This window comes from Natrix helvetica (assembly GCF_964273705.1).
Source record: "Natrix helvetica genome assembly, chromosome: 5".
NCBI lineage: Eukaryota > Metazoa > Chordata > Lepidosauria > Squamata > Natricidae > Natrix > Natrix helvetica.
The window spans coordinates 91412536-91430712 of NC_138551.1; the positions used below are offsets into that span (position 1 = coordinate 91412536).

At 44.5% G+C, this 18177-nt stretch overlaps 2 protein-coding genes across 3 annotated transcripts in view; both read right to left on the reverse strand.

Annotated features, from left to right (window-relative positions):
• The window catches only part of DLG5 (discs large MAGUK scaffold protein 5), a 154126-nt gene that overhangs the window by 61588 nt on the left and 74361 nt on the right, over positions 1 to 18177 (reverse strand). For both annotated transcript variants that reach the window (XM_081956495.1, XM_081956494.1), the window contains exons 6-10: positions 12284 to 12543; positions 10491 to 10803; positions 3142 to 3372; positions 2628 to 2812; positions 1166 to 1291 (exon numbers count right to left, since the gene is read on the reverse strand). In XM_081956495.1, coding sequence (XP_081812621.1) covers positions 1166 to 1291; positions 2628 to 2812; positions 3142 to 3372; positions 10491 to 10803; positions 12284 to 12543 — 1115 coding nt within the window. The remainder of the gene's footprint in view (positions 1 to 1165; positions 1292 to 2627; positions 2813 to 3141; positions 3373 to 10490; positions 10804 to 12283; positions 12544 to 18177) is intronic.
• POLR3A (RNA polymerase III subunit A) overlaps positions 13143 to 18177 on the reverse strand; it is a 169562-nt gene continuing 164527 nt past the window's right edge. The window contains exon 32 of the mRNA XM_081956497.1: positions 13143 to 13157. The gene's annotated coding sequence lies outside the window, so the exon portion shown is untranslated. The remainder of the gene's footprint in view (positions 13158 to 18177) is intronic.

Sequence of the window (18177 nt, forward strand, 5' to 3'; positions counted from 1 at the left end):
CTCATATTTATAATGATTTCATTGTCCCAGGCTCACTTAAACACGGAGGAACCATGGTGATGCAGTGGTTAGAATGCAGTATTGCAGGCTAACTCTGCCCACTGCCAGCAGTTCAGCAGTTTGATCCTGACCGGCTCAAGATTGACCCATCCTTCCGTGGTTGGTAAAATGAGGACCCAGATTGTTGGGGGCCACAGGCTGACTCTTGTAAACCACTTAGAGAGGGCTGTAAAGCACTGTGAAGCAGTATATAAGTCTAAGTGCTATTGCTATTTACAACCATCTCAGCCGGATTCTGACAAGCCAAGTTAATGGAAAAGCTAACATAACAACTGCAGCGATTCACTGAACAACTGTGGCAAGAAAAGTTGTAAAATGGGGCAAAGTTCACTTAACGATTCTCTCGTTTAGCAACAGAATGGTTGGGTTCAATTGTGGTGGTAAGTCGAGGGCTACCTTTCTTTACATACTATTAAACATCCTGTCCTATTCCAAGGGTTGCTGTGGGAAAGAAAGACCTGACACTGTTGTAGCCCACCAGTGGCCACCGGATCTGGCAGCAGATTCAGACAGTGAGGAGGTTGGGGAGGAACATGGGCCAGTCCTGGAGTCTGTGAAAGGCTCTAATGAGGGCTTTGCATTGGAGGCAGAGATGGGGCCAGAGCCATCTGACAGTTATCTGCTTCCTTTGGAGTCAGAGATCAGTGGGGCAGAAGAACAGCTGGAGCCTGTTCCAAGTGTGCGCATGCGCAGACTGCCAGGAGAAGGGAACAGCTAAGGAACAAGGGTCGACTCAGGAATAAAGCCACAGGTGGATGGTGAATGGCCTCTCCCATAGGGAATAAAGATGAGCGAAAGGGGGGGGCAGTTTGCAGAAGACAATTAGTTCAATTCATCAGGGTGAATATCTGTTCCTGATTTCTTGCCAAGTAATTGCTGCTACAGCGTGGCATTTGAAAGATATTGGCCTGGCAGGTCCCCAAGCCTGATAAAGATTTGCAGTTGTGAAATCTCTTAAAAGACTGTTGACTGGGACTTTGCTGGAGGGGAATTCACTTTAAACTAAATAAAAGGGGGTTTATTGGGACGAGGAGTCGGTTTCGTGCTTTTGGGAAGCCTAGGTCAGAACAGACACAGAGTATGCAAAGAGTTTTCTATAACGCACTTCAGTTCCTTCAATTCACGTCCAGCATCGTTCTTCTGCTTCCTCATGTCATCCAGATTACGAAGAGCTTCTGCCAAGTCACTCACGGCTCGGTCTCTTTCCCGCCTCAGGTTATCGCACAAAGTCCTTCAAAGAAATTGAAACATAATGTGAGAGGATTGCAAGGTTACACGGGAGTCTCCACCAACCTCCATCCTGTCAGGCCTGGAAACCATCTTTTACATTTGGGCCTTCTGGCCTGCCACATTTAATGCGGTGAAAAAATGGGAGGGGGGATTATATGGAGTATGAGAGATATATAGTCAAAATAACATTCCTTTCTCAGAGAGTCAAGGACATCTTGCCCTGCAGCTGCGATGGTGTGACTAGGAGGCATCTCCAGTTGGGATGGTGCCTTGATTGGACCATGTGATGGACATGTGAGTGCTGGGCAGGGACTTGAATTTTCTTTTGGGTGGGGAAAACCTGGAAGCTTTCAGATTTGGGTTTCCCCAGATGTGCTAATATGACATCTCTAATAAAAGGGAACTTTGGGGAAACTCAAGTCTCAGAGTCTTCTTTCGTTGGGGATCTTACTTGGAACCCTGACACATTCCCCTTTGCCGTATGGTAGAATACAGACTTACAACTGTTCTTTTAATGACCGTTCAAAGTTACAAAGGCACTGAAAAAAGAAACTTAGGGTTGCTTTTCAGAGTTTTATGACTCCCCCCCCCCAATCAAAATTCAGACCCTTGGCCACTGATTCATATTTATGATGATCGCAGTGCTCCAGCGTCACGTGATTTCCCCCTTTTGCGGTCTTTTGATAGCAAGGCAAACAATGAGTGTGGAACTAACTTATCAATTGTGGTGATTCACTTGACAACGGAGACAAGAAAAGTAATAAATACGGGGCAAAGCTCATGTCTTCCAGGGTTCCAATTAACACCCCCAAGGAAAGAAGTCTCCAAGGCTTGAAGTTCCTCAAAGTTCCATTTTATTAGAGATGTCATATTGGCACATCTGGGAAAAACCGAATCTGAAAGCTTCCAGGTTTTCCACACCCAAACAAAAATTCAAATCCCTGCCCAGCACCCACATATCCATCACATGACCCAATCAGGCATCGTCCCAACTGGAGACGCCTCCCAGTCACACCCCTCCAGGTGCAGGACAAGGTGTCCTTGACTCTCTGAGAAAGGAATGTTATTTAGACTATATCTCTCCCATACTCCATATAATCCCTCCCCCCATTTTCCCACAGCATCAAATGTGGCAGGCTGAAGGCCCAATGCAGGAGACGGCTTTGAGGCCTGATAGCTTGCTTAACAAATGTCTCACTTAACAACAGAAGTGTTGGGCTCAATTGTGGTTGTAAGTCACGAAAACTGTTTCCTCCCACCCGTGGTTTCAAAAGTGCAATTCTAGTCTTCCTGCACAGTTAAAAACCCCGTTTGCGACAAATGTATGGTGGGCATACCGTATGCTTTCTCGCTCCGAAACGATTTTATCCCGTTCCTGGAACGCCCAGTCTCGTCTGCATTTGGCTACTTCTGCCTCCTGCGTGGCTTCTTTCAGCTCCTGTGACATGGCCTCGTACTGCTTCCGAAGCATTTCTATTTCTTTGTTCGCTCTTTCTATATCCAGCGTGGCCGAATCTTGTATCTAAGAAAGTAGAACGAGGGATTCCGTTCACAGAATCAGAAGCCACCACAAGACAATACGAAAACATGGGCATACGAAGCTGAGGATGGGACTGCCTTGGGGCAGTTTTTCTGCAGCAATCGGTTGCCTAGTATGGTTGAGCAATTCACAATTGTCAGCAATTTTGGGCTCAGTCGTAGTCATAAGTTAACAGTTTACCTGCTGTTCATAAACCAGTCACGATTTCGATATAAATTAAATGCGTATTACCCGCTGATGGGCATAGAAAAAGAGAACCGCCAAGGAAACAGAATCCCACATTGCAATTTTTAAAAGATTAACATTGTTACCTGGCGAGCTTGATAGTATTCTCTTAATAAATGGTCTCTTTGGATGATGGCTTCTGTCCTCTCCTTCCGGGCAACATCCCTCTCTTCCTTCACGGTCTCAATATCCTTACACGCCTGGTCCAGCTCCTTCTGGGCTTCGGCCTTGTCCTTCACTTCGTGGCAGTATTTCTCTAAGAGCTCGTTCCTTTCACAAATGGCTCGATCTCGTTCCACCAGAGCAGAATTCAGCTCCTGAAATGGAAGCAACCCTTGAAACGTTGGTCAAGTGCGGAAGGAAAGTCACTCGTGTGGACAAACACATATTGAACTCTTAAAAGCTCTGGGGGTTGATCAAAAGACACTCTAATCTCTGGGCATGTAATAGAAGTTGGTTTTTAAAAAATTACTTTTTTATTTATTACCGTATTTTTCAGACTATAAGATGCTCCGAAGTATAAGACCCACCTAGCTTTTGTGGAGGAAAACAAGAAAAAAAAATCTGCCTCTGCCACCCAGCAATTTGCCTCCTTTCAGCAAACAGCCTGGTCAGCCTTAACACACCCTAATTTAGCACATGGCGGTTGGATTGTCCTCCTGGAAATCCGCCAATTACCATCGCTGCCCATCTCCGCCGCCGCCTATTGCTGTTTCCGCGTGTCCCCTTTTCGACCTTCGCGCATCCCATTTTTGGCCCATTCCAGGTGGCAGGGATCGCTCCCGCCTATCCCCTGCCTGGAATGGACCAAAAACAGGATGCATGGAGGCTGAAAATGGGGGGCGCAGACGCGGCGATAGGTGGCAGCGGCGATGGGTGGCGACAGAAGGCAGGCAGGCAGGCAGGCAGGCAGGCAGGAAGGAAGGAACTGATGGGATAATGGAGGAATGATTGAACCAAGTCATTCATCTCAAATCAAGTTAGAATTTCTTATTTGAGCCTTCTTTTTGTAAAATAGATTTACCATTAAACTTTTATACATTCTTAATACATTCTTACTAAAATATCTTTCTTTTAATTCCTTGCACTTTGTACTTAAAGAGAGGAGAGGTGGGATCAAAAAAATGAGATAAGAAAATATTGTTTCCAGAGCTTTTTTATACTTCTTTTAGGTATGTATTTGTGATAGTAAATGTTGACCATATTATCAATGGGAAATAGTATTATTTTAAATAATAAAGTTTCTTTGTATCCATTGGACATTATCTTAACATCTAACAACTTGCATTAATTCTTTTAACTGAAAAGCAACCAAATGTCATTGCCAATTATTTTTGCTAAATCTTTTTCTTATGCTAAATCTTACACCATGCTTTTTATGTAAATCTAAGCTTTCTAAAAATATATAATTATATATGTTAAAAAGTATGTATTCATTATTAATGGGACCTGTAGTCTGTGAAGTGAAAATAAATGATAAGAAGTAATTTTGACTGCAGCTGCTCCACTAAGTAATAAGAGTTAAAACTGTTGCTATGACAAGTTCTATTTTAATCTAACGGAGAAGAGGACCATAATTATGTTTCTTCAAGTGTTCTCAATCCTCTGAAACAATTACTCTTAAACATCTAAATCTACTTGAATTGATATAAAATCCAATAGCTTTTTGAAGATATATCTGGGATTAAACTAACAGAAAACAACGTATCTACCCTACGTTTTTAATCTGCTATTATAGGGAATTTCTTCATAACACTTACAGTTTTTAAAAAATCTTATTTTCAACTCAAGCACATGGTTAGGATAGGAATTTCACTCATAATATTAACCATTGATTTGCAAAACTTTAAAAGGCCCTCTTTTCAGACAGCTACAGGGAAGACAAGTATCAAGGTATATGAATATCCAGTGATATCCATTCATAGCTCTACGGGTATTATACAATAATACAATAGTAGAGTTGGAAGGGACCTTGGAGGTCTTCTAGTCCAACCCCCTGCCTAGGCAGGAAACCCTATACCGTTTCAGACAAATAGCTATCCAACATTTTCTTAAAGACTTCCAGTGTTGGGGCATTCACAACTTCTGGAGGCAAGCTGTTCCACTGATTAATTGTTCTGTCAGGAAATTTCTCCTCAGTTCTAAGTTGCTTCTCTCCTTGATTAGTTTCCACCCATTGCTTCTTGTTCTACCCTCAGGTGCCTTGGAGAACAGTTTGACTCCCTCTTCTTTGTGGCAACCCCTGAGATATTGGAACACTGCTATCATGTCTCCCCTAGTCCTTCTTTCTCTTAAGCTAAACATACCCAGTTCCTGCAACCGTTCTTCATATGTTTTAGTCTCCAGTCCCCTAATCATCTTTGTTGCTCTTCTCTGCACTCTTTCTAGAGTCTCCACATCTTTTTTACATCGTGGCGACCAGAACTGAATGCAGTATTCCAAGTGTGGCCTTACCAAGGCATTATAAAGTGGTATTAACACTTCACGTGATCTTGATTCCATCCCTCTGTTGATGCAGCCTAGAACTGTGTTGGCTTTTTTGGCAGCTGCTGCACACTGCTGGCTCATATTTAAATGGTTGTCCACTAGGACTCCAAGATCCCTTTCACAGTTACTACTACTGAGCAAGGTATCACTGAGCAAGGTATTAAGACAACATTCTTTTGAATATCAGGAGATGTAAATAAAACTTGTGTTTGCAGCCTTTCAAAGGTGTCTGGCTGACTAATGTGGAAACAGGATGCCTGTTATTCTGTTCTGTTATTATATATAACAGAACTGAGCTAAACTTGGGGAAAACATGTTATATTTAAACCCCAGAAGATGGCAGCATCTGGCTGATCTTGATGTCTAAGCTCAAAAGTTAAGCAAGATAGCATCCAATAAGTACTTTGATGTGAGATCCTATAGACTACTGTATTTTTCGGAGTAGAAGACGCACCCAGGTTTTGAAGAGGCATTTTTTTAAAAAAAGTAGGTAGGTAGAGGGATAGAGAGGGAGAGAAAGAGAGAGAAATACAGTAGGTAGGTAGGGAGATGGAGAGACAGTAGTTAGATAGGTAGGTAGATAAAGGGAGAGAGAGAGAGAGAGAGAGAGAGAGAGAGAGAGAGAGAAAGAGAGAAATACAGTAGGTAGATAGGTAGGGAGAGAGAGTGTAGATACACTATATTGCCAAAAGTATTCGCTCATCTGCCTTTACTCGCATATGAACTTATTGTAAGTGACATCCCATTCCTAATCCATAAGGTTCAATATGATGTCGGTCCACCCTTTGCAGCTATAACAGCTTCAACTCTTCTGAGAAGGCTGTCCACAAGGTTCAGGAGTGTGTTTATGAGAATTTTTGACCATTCTTCCAGAAGTGCATTTGTGAGGTCACACGCTGATGTTGGACGAGTTTACGTGGCCTACCACTTCGTTGCTGAGTTGCTGTCGTTCCCAAACACTTCCACGTTCTTATAATACAGGTGACAGATGACTGTGGAATATTTAGGAGCGAGGAAATTTCACGACATGAAATCCACGATGTGGATTTGTTGCACAGGTGGCATCCTATCACAGTTCCACGCTGGAATTCACTGAGCTCCTGAGAGCGACCCATTCTTTCATAAATGTTTGTACAAACAGTCTGCATGCCTAGGTTCTTGATTTTATACGCCTGTGGCCATGGAAGTTATTGGAACACCTGATTCTGATTATTTGGATGGGTGAGCGAATACTTTTGGCAATATAGTGTAGGTAGGTAGGTAGGTAGGTAGAGGGATAGAGAGAGATAAATAGAAAGAGATACAAAGAGAGAAATACAGTAGATAGGTAGGGGGAGAGAGAGAGAGTAGGTAGGTTGGTAGGTAGAGGTATAGAGAAAAATAGTGTGAGAGAAATACAGTAGATAGGTAAGGGGAGGGAGAGAGAGAGTAGGTAGGTAGGTAGGTAGGTATATAAGTAGATAGAGGGGGAGAGTGTGTGTGTGTGTGTGTGTGTGTAGATAGGTAGGTAGAGGGATAGAGAGATAAAAATAGAGAGAGAGAAATACAGTAGATAGGTAAGGGGAGGGAGAGAGAGAGTAGGTAGGTAGGTAGATAGGTATATAAGTAGATAGAGGGGGAGAGAGAGAGAGAGAGTGTGTGTGTAGATAGGTAGGTAGAGGGATAGAGAGATAAAAATAGAGAGAGAGAAATACAGTAGATAGGTAGCGGGAGAGAGGGAGGGAGTAGGTAGGTAGGTATATAAGTAGATAGAGGGAGGGAGGGAGGGAGAGAGAGAGAGAAAGAAAGAAAGAAAGAAAGAAAGAAATACAGTAGGTAGGTAGGGAGAGAGATAGAAGGTAGGTAGGTAGATGTTTCCAGTGTATTTATCCATGTGCTGGAGAAGGAAATAGCTGACAACCTGTAGCACCTAAAACTTTGTTTCTGCTTGACCAATGTAATTCTCATCAACCACTCTAGTAAACAGCTTTCTAAAAGGGGGAAAAAAGGTTTTGCACTCTGCAAACCCCCCCAAAACGGCCCATTTTTCACGAAAACGAGCCCATTTTTTTTCAAATAAAAGGCATGAATAGCCTTGGAGTGGCTTGCAGAATGCTCCTGTGGGGGTAGGATGGGGCAAAAATGAGCAAAAAACAGCCCGTTTTTCATGAAAAAGGGCCGTTTTTTTGTCAAAAAAAAAATTCATGCAAAGCCTTATGGAGGCTTATAGAGTGCTACTGGGGGCTTGGGGGGGGGGCAAAAACAGCTCATTGTTTGCTCATTTCTGCTCTCCCCAGCCCCCAGGAGCTCTTTGAAAGCCTCTATAAGGCTATGCACGGCCATTTTGGTGAAGGGGGCAGAGCTTCAGGTGGCAAAAAATGCTGTATTCGGTGTATAAGATGCACCCAGTTTTTCAGCCTCTTTTTAGAGGAAAAAAGGTGCATCTTATACTCCGAAAAATGCGGTAGATTAAGTGGCTCAGACGCTGAGCTTGTCGATCAGAAAGGTCAGCAATTCAGCGGTTCGAATCCCTAGCACCACGTAATGGAGTGAGCTCCAGTTACTTGTCCCAGCTTCTGCCAACCTAGCAGGTTGAAAGCATGTTAAAAATAATGCAAGTAGAAAAATAGGGAACACTTTGTTGGGAAGGTAACAGTATTCCATGCGCCTTCAGCATTCAGTCATGCCGGTGCCATGACCACGGAGATATCTTCAAACAGCACTGGCTCTTCGGCTTTGAAATAGAGATAAGCACTGCCTCCTTGAGTCGGGAATGACTAGCACATAGAGGGGAATCTTTACCATTACCTTTATAGACTAGACCAGGCACTTATAAAGAAATCCTGTGGCAACCATTGATTTATTTGTATTTGCCTTTATTGGTTTTACGAATATTGTAGCTCAAGGAGGCAAATATATGCAACATATCTGCACTTGTAACACACCTTCTTCCTATTTCCCCCAAAACAACAGCCCTGTGAGGCAAAGTTGGGCTGAAAGAGAGAGAGAGAGAGAAACTAGCTCAAGATCACCCAGTAAGTTTTCATGGCTAAGGCAGGACTAGAGTTCACTGTCTCCTAGTGACTGGTCCAAAGTCATTCAGCCGGCTTTCATGGTTACTGTGGGACTAGAACTCACCATCTCCTGGTGATTGGCCCAATGTCATTTGTTAGAATATTCATGACTGGGAGAGACATGATAACAAGGTCAGCCAATGAACAGGCATAGCAACCAAGTCAGCCAATGGGAGCTTAAACAGATCAAAGTCTGTGCTGAGAATCAAAACTGAAACTACTCTGTCTACTCTGAACTAAAAACTCCTCTCTGCTGTACTGTGTTTTCTTGTAACTACTACTACGTTGGGAAAAACCTATATTGGCATTGTACATTTATCTTCATGTGTTAATATGTATATAAAGAAGTTAATGAATCCAGCTGAATCAGTTATCTGTGTGTGCTTTCTGGAAGTGATTTTCTGCAACAGATTCTGACATTATTCAGTGGCTTTCATGGTTAAAGTGGGATTAGAACTCACCATTTCTTGGTGATTGGCCCAAAGTCACCCAGCTAAAATTCACACCTTCCCGCTTTCTAGGCTGATGCCTAAAGCACTAGACCCGTGATGGTGAACCTATGGCACGAGTGCCAAAGGTGGCACACAGAGCCCTCTCTGCGGGCATGCGAACCGTCGCCCTAGCTCAGCTCCATTGTGCATGTGCGCGCACTTCCCACCGGCCAGCTGATTTTCAGGTCTCTGCCGTGCATGTGTGGGGGTCACATGCACATGCATGAGGGGGGGTGAGTGGGGGGGTGCGCTCTTCCACAGCTCATTTTTGGTCCCAGGAGGCTGCAGGGAGGCCTACTAGGCCCAAAACGGGGCACAGGGGGAGCATGTGGGTTGCACACGCATGCACAGGGGGGGCGGGGCCCACAGGGGGTTTCACACGCACATTGCCTTATGGATTCGGTCGCACACACTTTTGGCACGTGATGACAAAAAGGTTAGCCTCACTGCACTAGACCAATCTAGAGAAGGCACACCTCAAAAGCCTTGCTAGGTGCCAGCATTTGGGGGAAGAGACCAGGAGGGTGCCCGCCCTATCTGACACGGTGGAATAGGCAAATACTCTCAGGTCCCACAAGTAACCTGACCCTGCCCCATGCTCCTTGAAATGTCAAGCAGATATCTACATTAGAACCTCATCTATGGCCCGTTTTTATGTATAGATCCAAGATGGCAAACCTATGGCATGTGTGCCAAAGGTTGCATGCAGAGCCCTCTCTGTGGGCACGTAAGCTCTTGCCCCAGCTCAGCTCCCCGCCGCATACATGCAAACCTCCCACCAACCAGCTGCATGGGGGTGGGGTGCATGCGGGAGAAGCGTGGGCAAATGTGGGGGACATGGGGGTCGCACGCACATGCGGGCATGGGAGGGTGTATGTGGGGTGCAGTGCTCCCCCTCTGCAACTCATTTTTTGGTCTCAGGAGGCCTCAGAGAGGCCTGCTAGGCCCAAAATGGGGCCCGGGGGGTGTCGCACGTGTGGGGAGTGTGTGGGGTTACGTGCATGCACAGGGGGGGCATGGCATGTGGGGGTGTCATGCACGCATTGCATTATGGGTGTGGGCACAAAGGAGTGCGGTGGCGTGCGCATTCACAGACTTTCAGCATGCGAGGACAAAAAGGTTGGTCAACACTGGTATAGATAATTGTTTGGCGGGCCACTGAAATTTCATGTTCTCCATTGGGTTGAACAGACCTCAAAAGGGACTAGCTAAGCTAGTGAAATCAGATCCTAATGGCTCCCTCAAATGAGCCGGTCACCTTGCAAATATTCCTTGCTCAAATTCATTGATCGATGGGCAAAACAATTGAATGGGCTCCTTGCTCAAGCAAATCCATGGATAGGATTGCACCAGACTATAATAAAAGCAGAGGGATTTGACTTCTTCGAACCCCCGATTCCATACCTGTCTTAATGCTTCCATTTCCTCACTGGCCACTTTTTTCTCCGACGACGTGTTTTTCAGTTTCGATTCTGCCAGCTCCAGCTCTGTTTGAAGTTTATCTACTTCTTTGATCACCTGATCCCTCTCGCTCATGATGAGACGGTACTCGCTGAAAACCGAGTCCCGTTCCTCCTTGTACTTCTCTGCGTCCTTGGCGGCCTTGAGCTGCACCGTTTTATACCTCGTGGCTTCCGACTGCAGCCGTTCCATCTCTCTCTGCAGCTCCTTGTTCTGGGCAGTCGCTTTGCTCAGTTCTTGCTGGATGGTCTCAAATCTGAAAGAAAATAGCCAGGAGGGATCGTTTGGAGGAAAGGAAAGGGGTTTTTAAAGTCCTTTTTCCCACTTAGGAGCCAGAACACAAACGGTTTCAAACAGTCATAGTAGAAACACAACGTGGCTCACTGCTCCTTACCGCCCCTCAGATACGATTAGTAAGCGGAGTTAAACTTTAACGCCAATAAAAAGTGAGCGGATGTGAGGAGTTGAGCTGAGTTTATCTTTTAAAGTGCCTTTAAAAAGAAAAATCTATCTCACTTCCCACCTCTTCAGAGGCAGACCGGGAATGAATGGAGACAACAGGGTTAGAATCAAAATCACGTGAAGTATTACTGCCGCTCTATAAAGCCTTAGTAAGGCCACACACCTGGAATACTGCATCCAGGTTTGATCACCACATTACAAAACAAGATGTTGAGACTTTGGGGGGAAAAGTGCAAGAGAAGAGCAACTAAGATGATCAAAGGCCTGGAGACTAAAACACATGAAAAACGGTTGCAGGAATTGGGAATGGCCAGTCTAGAGACAAGAAGGACTGGGTGGGGGGACATGATAGAAGTATTCCAATATTTGAGGATCAACTTATTTTCTAAAGCACCAGAAGGCAGGGCAAGAAACAATGGATGGAAACTAATCAAGGAAAGAAGCAACCTGGAATGAAGAAGAAACTTCCTAACAGTGAGAACAGTTAATCAGTGGAACAACTTGCCACCAGAAGTTTTTTTCCTTCATTACTGGAGGTTTATAAAGAAAAAACTGGACAGCCACTTGTCTGGAATAGTTTAGGGCCGTGATGGCGAACCTATGGCATGTGTGCCACAGGTGAAACATAGAGCCCTCTCTGCAGGCACGCGAGCTACCACCCCAACTCAACTTCACCACGCACAAGCGCACACCTCCTGCCAGCCAGCTGATTTTTAGGGCTCTGTCATGCATGCATGGGGGCGGGGCACATGCATGAGACATGTACACATGCGCGGGAGTGCGGGATGGGAATTTTTGATCCCAGGAGGCTTTAGGAAGCGGTGGTAGGGGTCACACATGCATGTGTGTGGGGAGCATGGGGGAGGTCATGCGTGCATGTGCAGGAGCTGGGCATGAGGGGAAGAATGCGTGCATTGCATTATGGATGTGGGCACTTTCACCACGCAAGGACAAAAAGGTTAGCCATCACTGGTCTAGGGTCTCCTGCTTAAGCAGCGGGGTTGGACTAGAAGACTTCCAAGGTCCCTTCCAACTCTATTCTGATTCTGGATGTAAGGACAGTCCACCTTTGTGGACTTTTCACCTGTATCCATGTACCCACACAGGCTCACACTTTAAATGTCAACTGACAAACAAGCAGAAAACCAACGCGGAAGGATCTGTTATGTCTACTTTGGTTCTGAGAGACCATGGGCACCATCAAGGCAGTTGAAAGAGAGAATTAAGATGCTTCTACAGAGCTAGAAGACCCCATTTGAGAAATTGATTTTCACCTTCTTAGAGAAGTAGAACATTGCTGCTGAAAATGGACCGCAGTGTCCCTCTGCTTCATCAACATGTCCATCTGTTTCTGGAGACGTTTGTTTTCTTCTTCGGTTTGCTCTAACCGGCTCAGATCACTGTTGTGACTGGCTATTTTTTCATTGTACCGTTTTCTTAGTGCATCGTAGTCCTTCTTCACAACTTCTAGCTTATCCATCGCTGTATCGTACAGTTTGTTCAAGATCTCCGATGACCCATTCTGCTTCATAACCTGCGTGAGGAAAGGACACTTTTAACAAAGCTTTATAAGGGAAAATCAAGCTCATAGCCTCCAAGCCAGATTCACTTAATCGTATTACTAATTTATCAACTGCAGTGGTTCATTTAACATCTGTGGCAAGAAAAGTCATTAAATGAGTCAAAATTCACTAAACAAGTGTCTCGCTTAGCAATGGAAATGTTGGACTCAATTGTGGTCGTAAGTTGAGGACTACCTGTATTTATCTTACTGTATTTTTCGGAGTATAAGACGCATCTTTTTCCCTCAAAAAAGAGGGTGAAAATCTGGGTGCGTCTTATACACTGAATACAGCATTTTTTGCCTACCAAGACCCTGCCCCCGTTGCAAAAATGGATGTGCAGAGGGTTTGGGGGGCTTGTAAAGTGCTCCTGGGGGCTGGGGAATGCCGTTTTTGCTATTTTTTGCCCTCTAGCCTCCATGAGCACTCTACAAGCCTCACAAAGCTCTGCACGCCTTTTTTTTTTTTTTTTTGCAAAAAATGAGGCGTGGAGTGGGTTTGGGAGGCCTTCAGAGTGCAAAAACTTTTTTTAAAATCATGGTGCAATTTATACTCTGGTGCATCTTATAGTCCGAAAAATACGGTACTTTCATTCCTTGAAGTTACTGTAATTTTCAGGGTTTCCAAAGAATAATAAAGAATATTAATGATGTTTTTCATCACTAGGGGACATCACACATTATAGAATAAAGGGAATTTTAGACTTAGATTTAGGTTCAAACATTATAGGCTGAAGCCATGAGTAGCCGTCTCCTCAACAGACAATAGCAATACCAATAGCATTTAGACTTATATACCACTTCACAGTGCTTTTACACCCCCTTCTAAACAGTTTACAGAGTCAACCTTTTGTCCCGAAACAATCTGATCCTCATTTTACCAACTTCATAAGGATGGAAGGCTGAGTCAACCTTGAATCAGTCAGGATTGAACTCCTTGCAGTGGGCAGAGTCAGCCTACAGTACTGCATTCTAACCAAGGACCAAGTTGTAACATAAGTGTATCACAAGGCAAAAATTGGACGAAGCCTGATGATGTCCCACCTCATTCTTTTCTCTTCTACATTTTCTCTTATAGTCACATTCATTGTCACTATAAGTGGTAGTAATTACCTAAACTTGATTGTGTGTGCACACATATGTAGATTTTGCACAGCAGCACTAAAGGTTCACCAGAACGTGTTACATAATCTCTTATAACCATGTTATACAATTAATGCACCAAATCTTTTGATATTATCGCCCTGTTGTATTTTGGCACCTAAAAATTATAGGCTACCACAATTTAAGGATTAATATTGTATTACATTTTAAGCCGTGCTCTTGTTTATGTGCAATTGATAGTTAGGCTGCCGAATTTATGTTTTTAACACAGATTTCATGAAATATGGCCATACTAGACCAGGTCAAATCCAAAAATGCTGGGGAATTTCCAGAAGCCTGGCACTCTGACAAATCAGCCATCAATAGAAACCTAGACATGACATCTATAGACTATAGCTGTGATGGCGAACCTATGGTATGCGTGCCACAGGTGGCACGCGGAGCTATATCTGCCGCTGTCAGCTCCAATGTGCCTGTGCATTCCAGCCAGCTGATTTTCAGCCTTCCAAAGGGCTGGGGGAGGGCTGTTTTCACTCTTCCCAGGCTCCAGGAAAGCCTCAGGAGGCTGGGGAGGGCGAAAAACAGGCCCAACAGGCCTACCGGAAGTTCAGAAATGATCCGTTTCTGGCTTCCAGAGTGCCTCTAGGGTGGGGGTGGGGTGTTTTCGCCCAGCCCAGGCTTCAGGAAAGCCTCCTGCTTCAAGAGGGCCCGTGGAAAGCCAATGTTGGGCCCATTTTTCACCCTCCTCAGGCTCCGGAGGCTTTCCTAGAGTCTGGGGAAGGTGAAAATGGCGTCTACTGGCCCCCGGGAGGAAATACTAAGCTCAGCTTGGAGGCGAGCAGTGTGCCATGTATAGTGGGGAGTGTGGGGGGATTGTGCGCGCATACGGATGTGGGGTTGTGCTTTGCATTATGGATGCCAGCAGGCACATGCACGATTGTACATGTGTGATCGTATTTTTGGCAACCAACAACAAAAAGGTTAGCCATCACTGGACTACAGTATGAAAAAGTGACAATCAACCAGGGAACAAAAAAGACTCAAGCACCTCTCCAACTGCCATCAGCACCCAGAGCAGCATAGATGAACTCCAAGGTTAAGCTCAAACCAACGATCAAGTAAACAAAACCCCAATCTAGAAACTGCCAAAGAAGCCAACAGCAAACAGCCCAACCAAAGAATCTCTAGGACCAAACCCACCATTACTAACCGGGCAAGCCACCAGAATATAAACTGAAGCAAACCCCACTGTTTACTAGCACTGATGATGTTACTTAGTTGGGTGGTGAAATGTCTGCAAGAAAACAAGGAAGCTTAGAGAACGCTAAGGACCCCTTATGTCAACCCACAGCTACAAATATTCTCCTTTATTAGTAACATAGATTTTGTTATTTGTCATTATTTTATTCCAGAACATTTAACTAGATATTGTTTGAGTATTTTTTAAATTGTACTGATCTTTGTAATGAACACTCTGAATCTCTACACACATATACACAAACACACATACACGGGTGGGCTGCTGAGGGTTCGTAGGGGTTCGGGAAACCTCTAGCTAAGATTCTGTGCATTTCAGAGAATACCCAAATCCCACTCTTGGCTGGCCAAGCCCACCCCGCTCCTCCCAGGAGTCCCCTTGTGGCCCGTTTGGGATGCAGGTAAGTGCAGGGCACTCATGGAGGTTCGAGGAGGGTGAAAAACGGGCCTGATTAGAGAACCCCAGGGCTGCAGCTTCGATTGGGGAGTTAAAAAAAAAGAAAGAAAAGAAAATAGGAAAATACAGGTAGTCTTCAACTTACAACTCCAGTTGAGTTGATTTTTGTTGTTGTTAAGTGAGACGTTTGTTAAGTGAGTTGCTGCAGTTAGTAACCTGGTTGCTAAGAGAATCTGGCTTCCCCATTACCTTCGCTTGTCAGAAGGTTGCAAAAGGGGATCACAGCAAAGGTCATAAGTATGAACCACTGGCCAAGCATCTGAAATTCAATCGCATGGCCATGAGGATCCTGCAAAAGTCGTAACTGTGAAAAACTAAGTCACCTTTTTTCCAGTGCCGTTGTAACTATGAACGGTGTGTCAGACCTGCAAGCCATCTTTTTTTTGGATTTCAGGCCTGCCACGCTTTCTACTGTGGGAAAATGGAAGGGGGGGATTATACGGAGTTGGGTGATGTGTAGCCATAACAACATTCTTTCTCTGAAAGTCAAGGTCATCTTTGTCTCTGCACCTGGCCAGAACTGAATGGGTGGAATCTGTCATTGTGGCAGTGGAAGATTGGACCATGTGATGGACGTGGGTGCTAGGGCAGGATCTTGAACTTTCAACTGGGTGGGAAAACCTGGAAGCTTTCAGATTCAAGTTTTCCCAGATGTGCCAATGTGACATCTCTAATAAAGTGGAACTTCAAGGAAACACAAGCCTTGGAATTTTATTTTGTTGGGGGTGTTTTTTGGAACCCTTACACGGTCACTAAATGAATGGTTGTTCAGCTGAGGGCTACCTACAATCTGCTCCTGTACCTTTGCCAGGAAATCAAGTGGGGTGACTTAAGGACATCTCCGGGAGTCAAATCTGATCGAAGGAGACCATACTACTTTTACTCTTTCAAGAAAGACAAAAGACAAGAGGATACAGAAGAATGGTCAACAGGAGTCCACAAAAAATCAGAGGGACAAAAGCGGAAAAGGAGTTTCCCCGCTCAACTCGCTGACGAGAAGGAGAGAGCAAATAAATCTCGGTGAGGCCAAAGGCTACCCCCATGGAAACAGGAAGCTCATAGGCAAAAAGAGCAGATGGATAGAAAAAATCAATGGGCATATCTGTTGGAGGAAGTAATTTTAGCCAAAGGATCTGTCCTTCCAAGCGACCTCGTTGCAGGCCTATTGGAACAAGTTTCAGAGCATCTGCCAAGTATCCGAGGGTCTACTTCACTGCTGTTCTGACCCAGCCTTAGCAGAACCAAGACACAGACTCCTTGTCCCGAAAAACCCTTCTTTATTTAGCTACTGTGAATTCATGGCATTCACACACAGAAAAGTCCAGGCAATAATCCTTCAAAGGGTTAATTGCAGTAACAGACCTTATCAGTTCCTTGGATAATTGCCAGGCTGAGAGCTTCCAGCTGCAAAACTGTAAATTAAAGTCTCTCAAACAGTCTCTGAGACACGAACCTCAATGAGCAAATCTTCCGAAAGAAATCCAAACAGTTGTCTCCTACAACCCCCACTCCTCTTTTGCTTCTATTTATTCCACCAGCCAGGAGGGGCCGTTCGGCAGCCACATGTGCCTTTCTTCCTGAGTCAGCTCCTTGTCCTCAGTTGTTCTCCTCTCCTGACATCCCTGCACATTAGTACATCTGGAACAGGCTCCAGCTGTTCTTCTACCCCACTGATCTCCGACTCTGAAAGTAACTGATAAATTTCAGATGGCCCTGGCTCTATCTCTGCCTCCAACACAGAGCACCCATCAGAGCCTTCCCCAGGCTCCAGGACTGGCCCAAGATCCTCCCCAATCTCCTCATCGTCTAAGTCTGCCACCAGCTCCGCTGGCGGCTGGCGGGCCACAACTGCCTGCTCCCTTGTACTATTGAAAAGCAACCAAGAGATGTGTCCTACTCTAAGGAAACAAAACCGATAGTAACTAACACGGCAGTAATTATGCCCATGGATGTTTTATTGCATTACAACAGGTGAACAATACAGGTAGGTCCCGACTTTAACAACAGTTCATTTAGTCAGCATTCAAAGTTCCCACGGAACTGAAGAAAGTGACTTAGGACCACAGTTACAACCACTGTAGCATCCCCATGATCATGTGATCAAAATTCAGATGCTTGCCAACTGGTTCATACTTATGACGGTTGCAACATCCTGGGGCCGTGTGATCCCCTTTGGTGAGCTTCTGGCAAGTAGAGTCCTTGTTGAAGCCAGATTCATTTGAGAACCGGGTTACTAACTTATCAACTGCAGTGATTCACTTAACAACTGTGGCAAGAAAGGTTGTAAAATGGGACAAAACTCACTTAACAGCAGAAATTGGGGCCCAATTATTGGCCATAGGTCTACCTGTATGTACATTATAAAATGCAGGTGTTCATTGGGTACAGTGGAATTGGTGCCATATAAAACCAGAACTTGTTAATTCTACGATGGTTTAAATAGCCACGAAAGCTTCAAAGACAAGGAGAAAATAAGTTTGTTTCAATGTTGAAATCAAATTTATAAAAGGTTAATAAAAAAGATAAGGTTGCTGGAATGGCAGGATTTTGCTATGGTCTCCACAGTGTTGTTAATTATTATAGTTAATAAATCATCACGGAAGAATCTTATCTATCTTATGGCATATAATTCATCAATTGTTTATAAATGCTTTTTACAAAAATGAAAGGAAGAGAAAAAGGAAAGGGAGAAGGTAGGAAGGAAGGAAGGGAGAGGGAGAGAGGAAAAGAAAGAAAAGGGAAAAGAAAGGAAAAAAGGGGGAGTAGGAAGGAAGGAAGAGGGTGGGGAG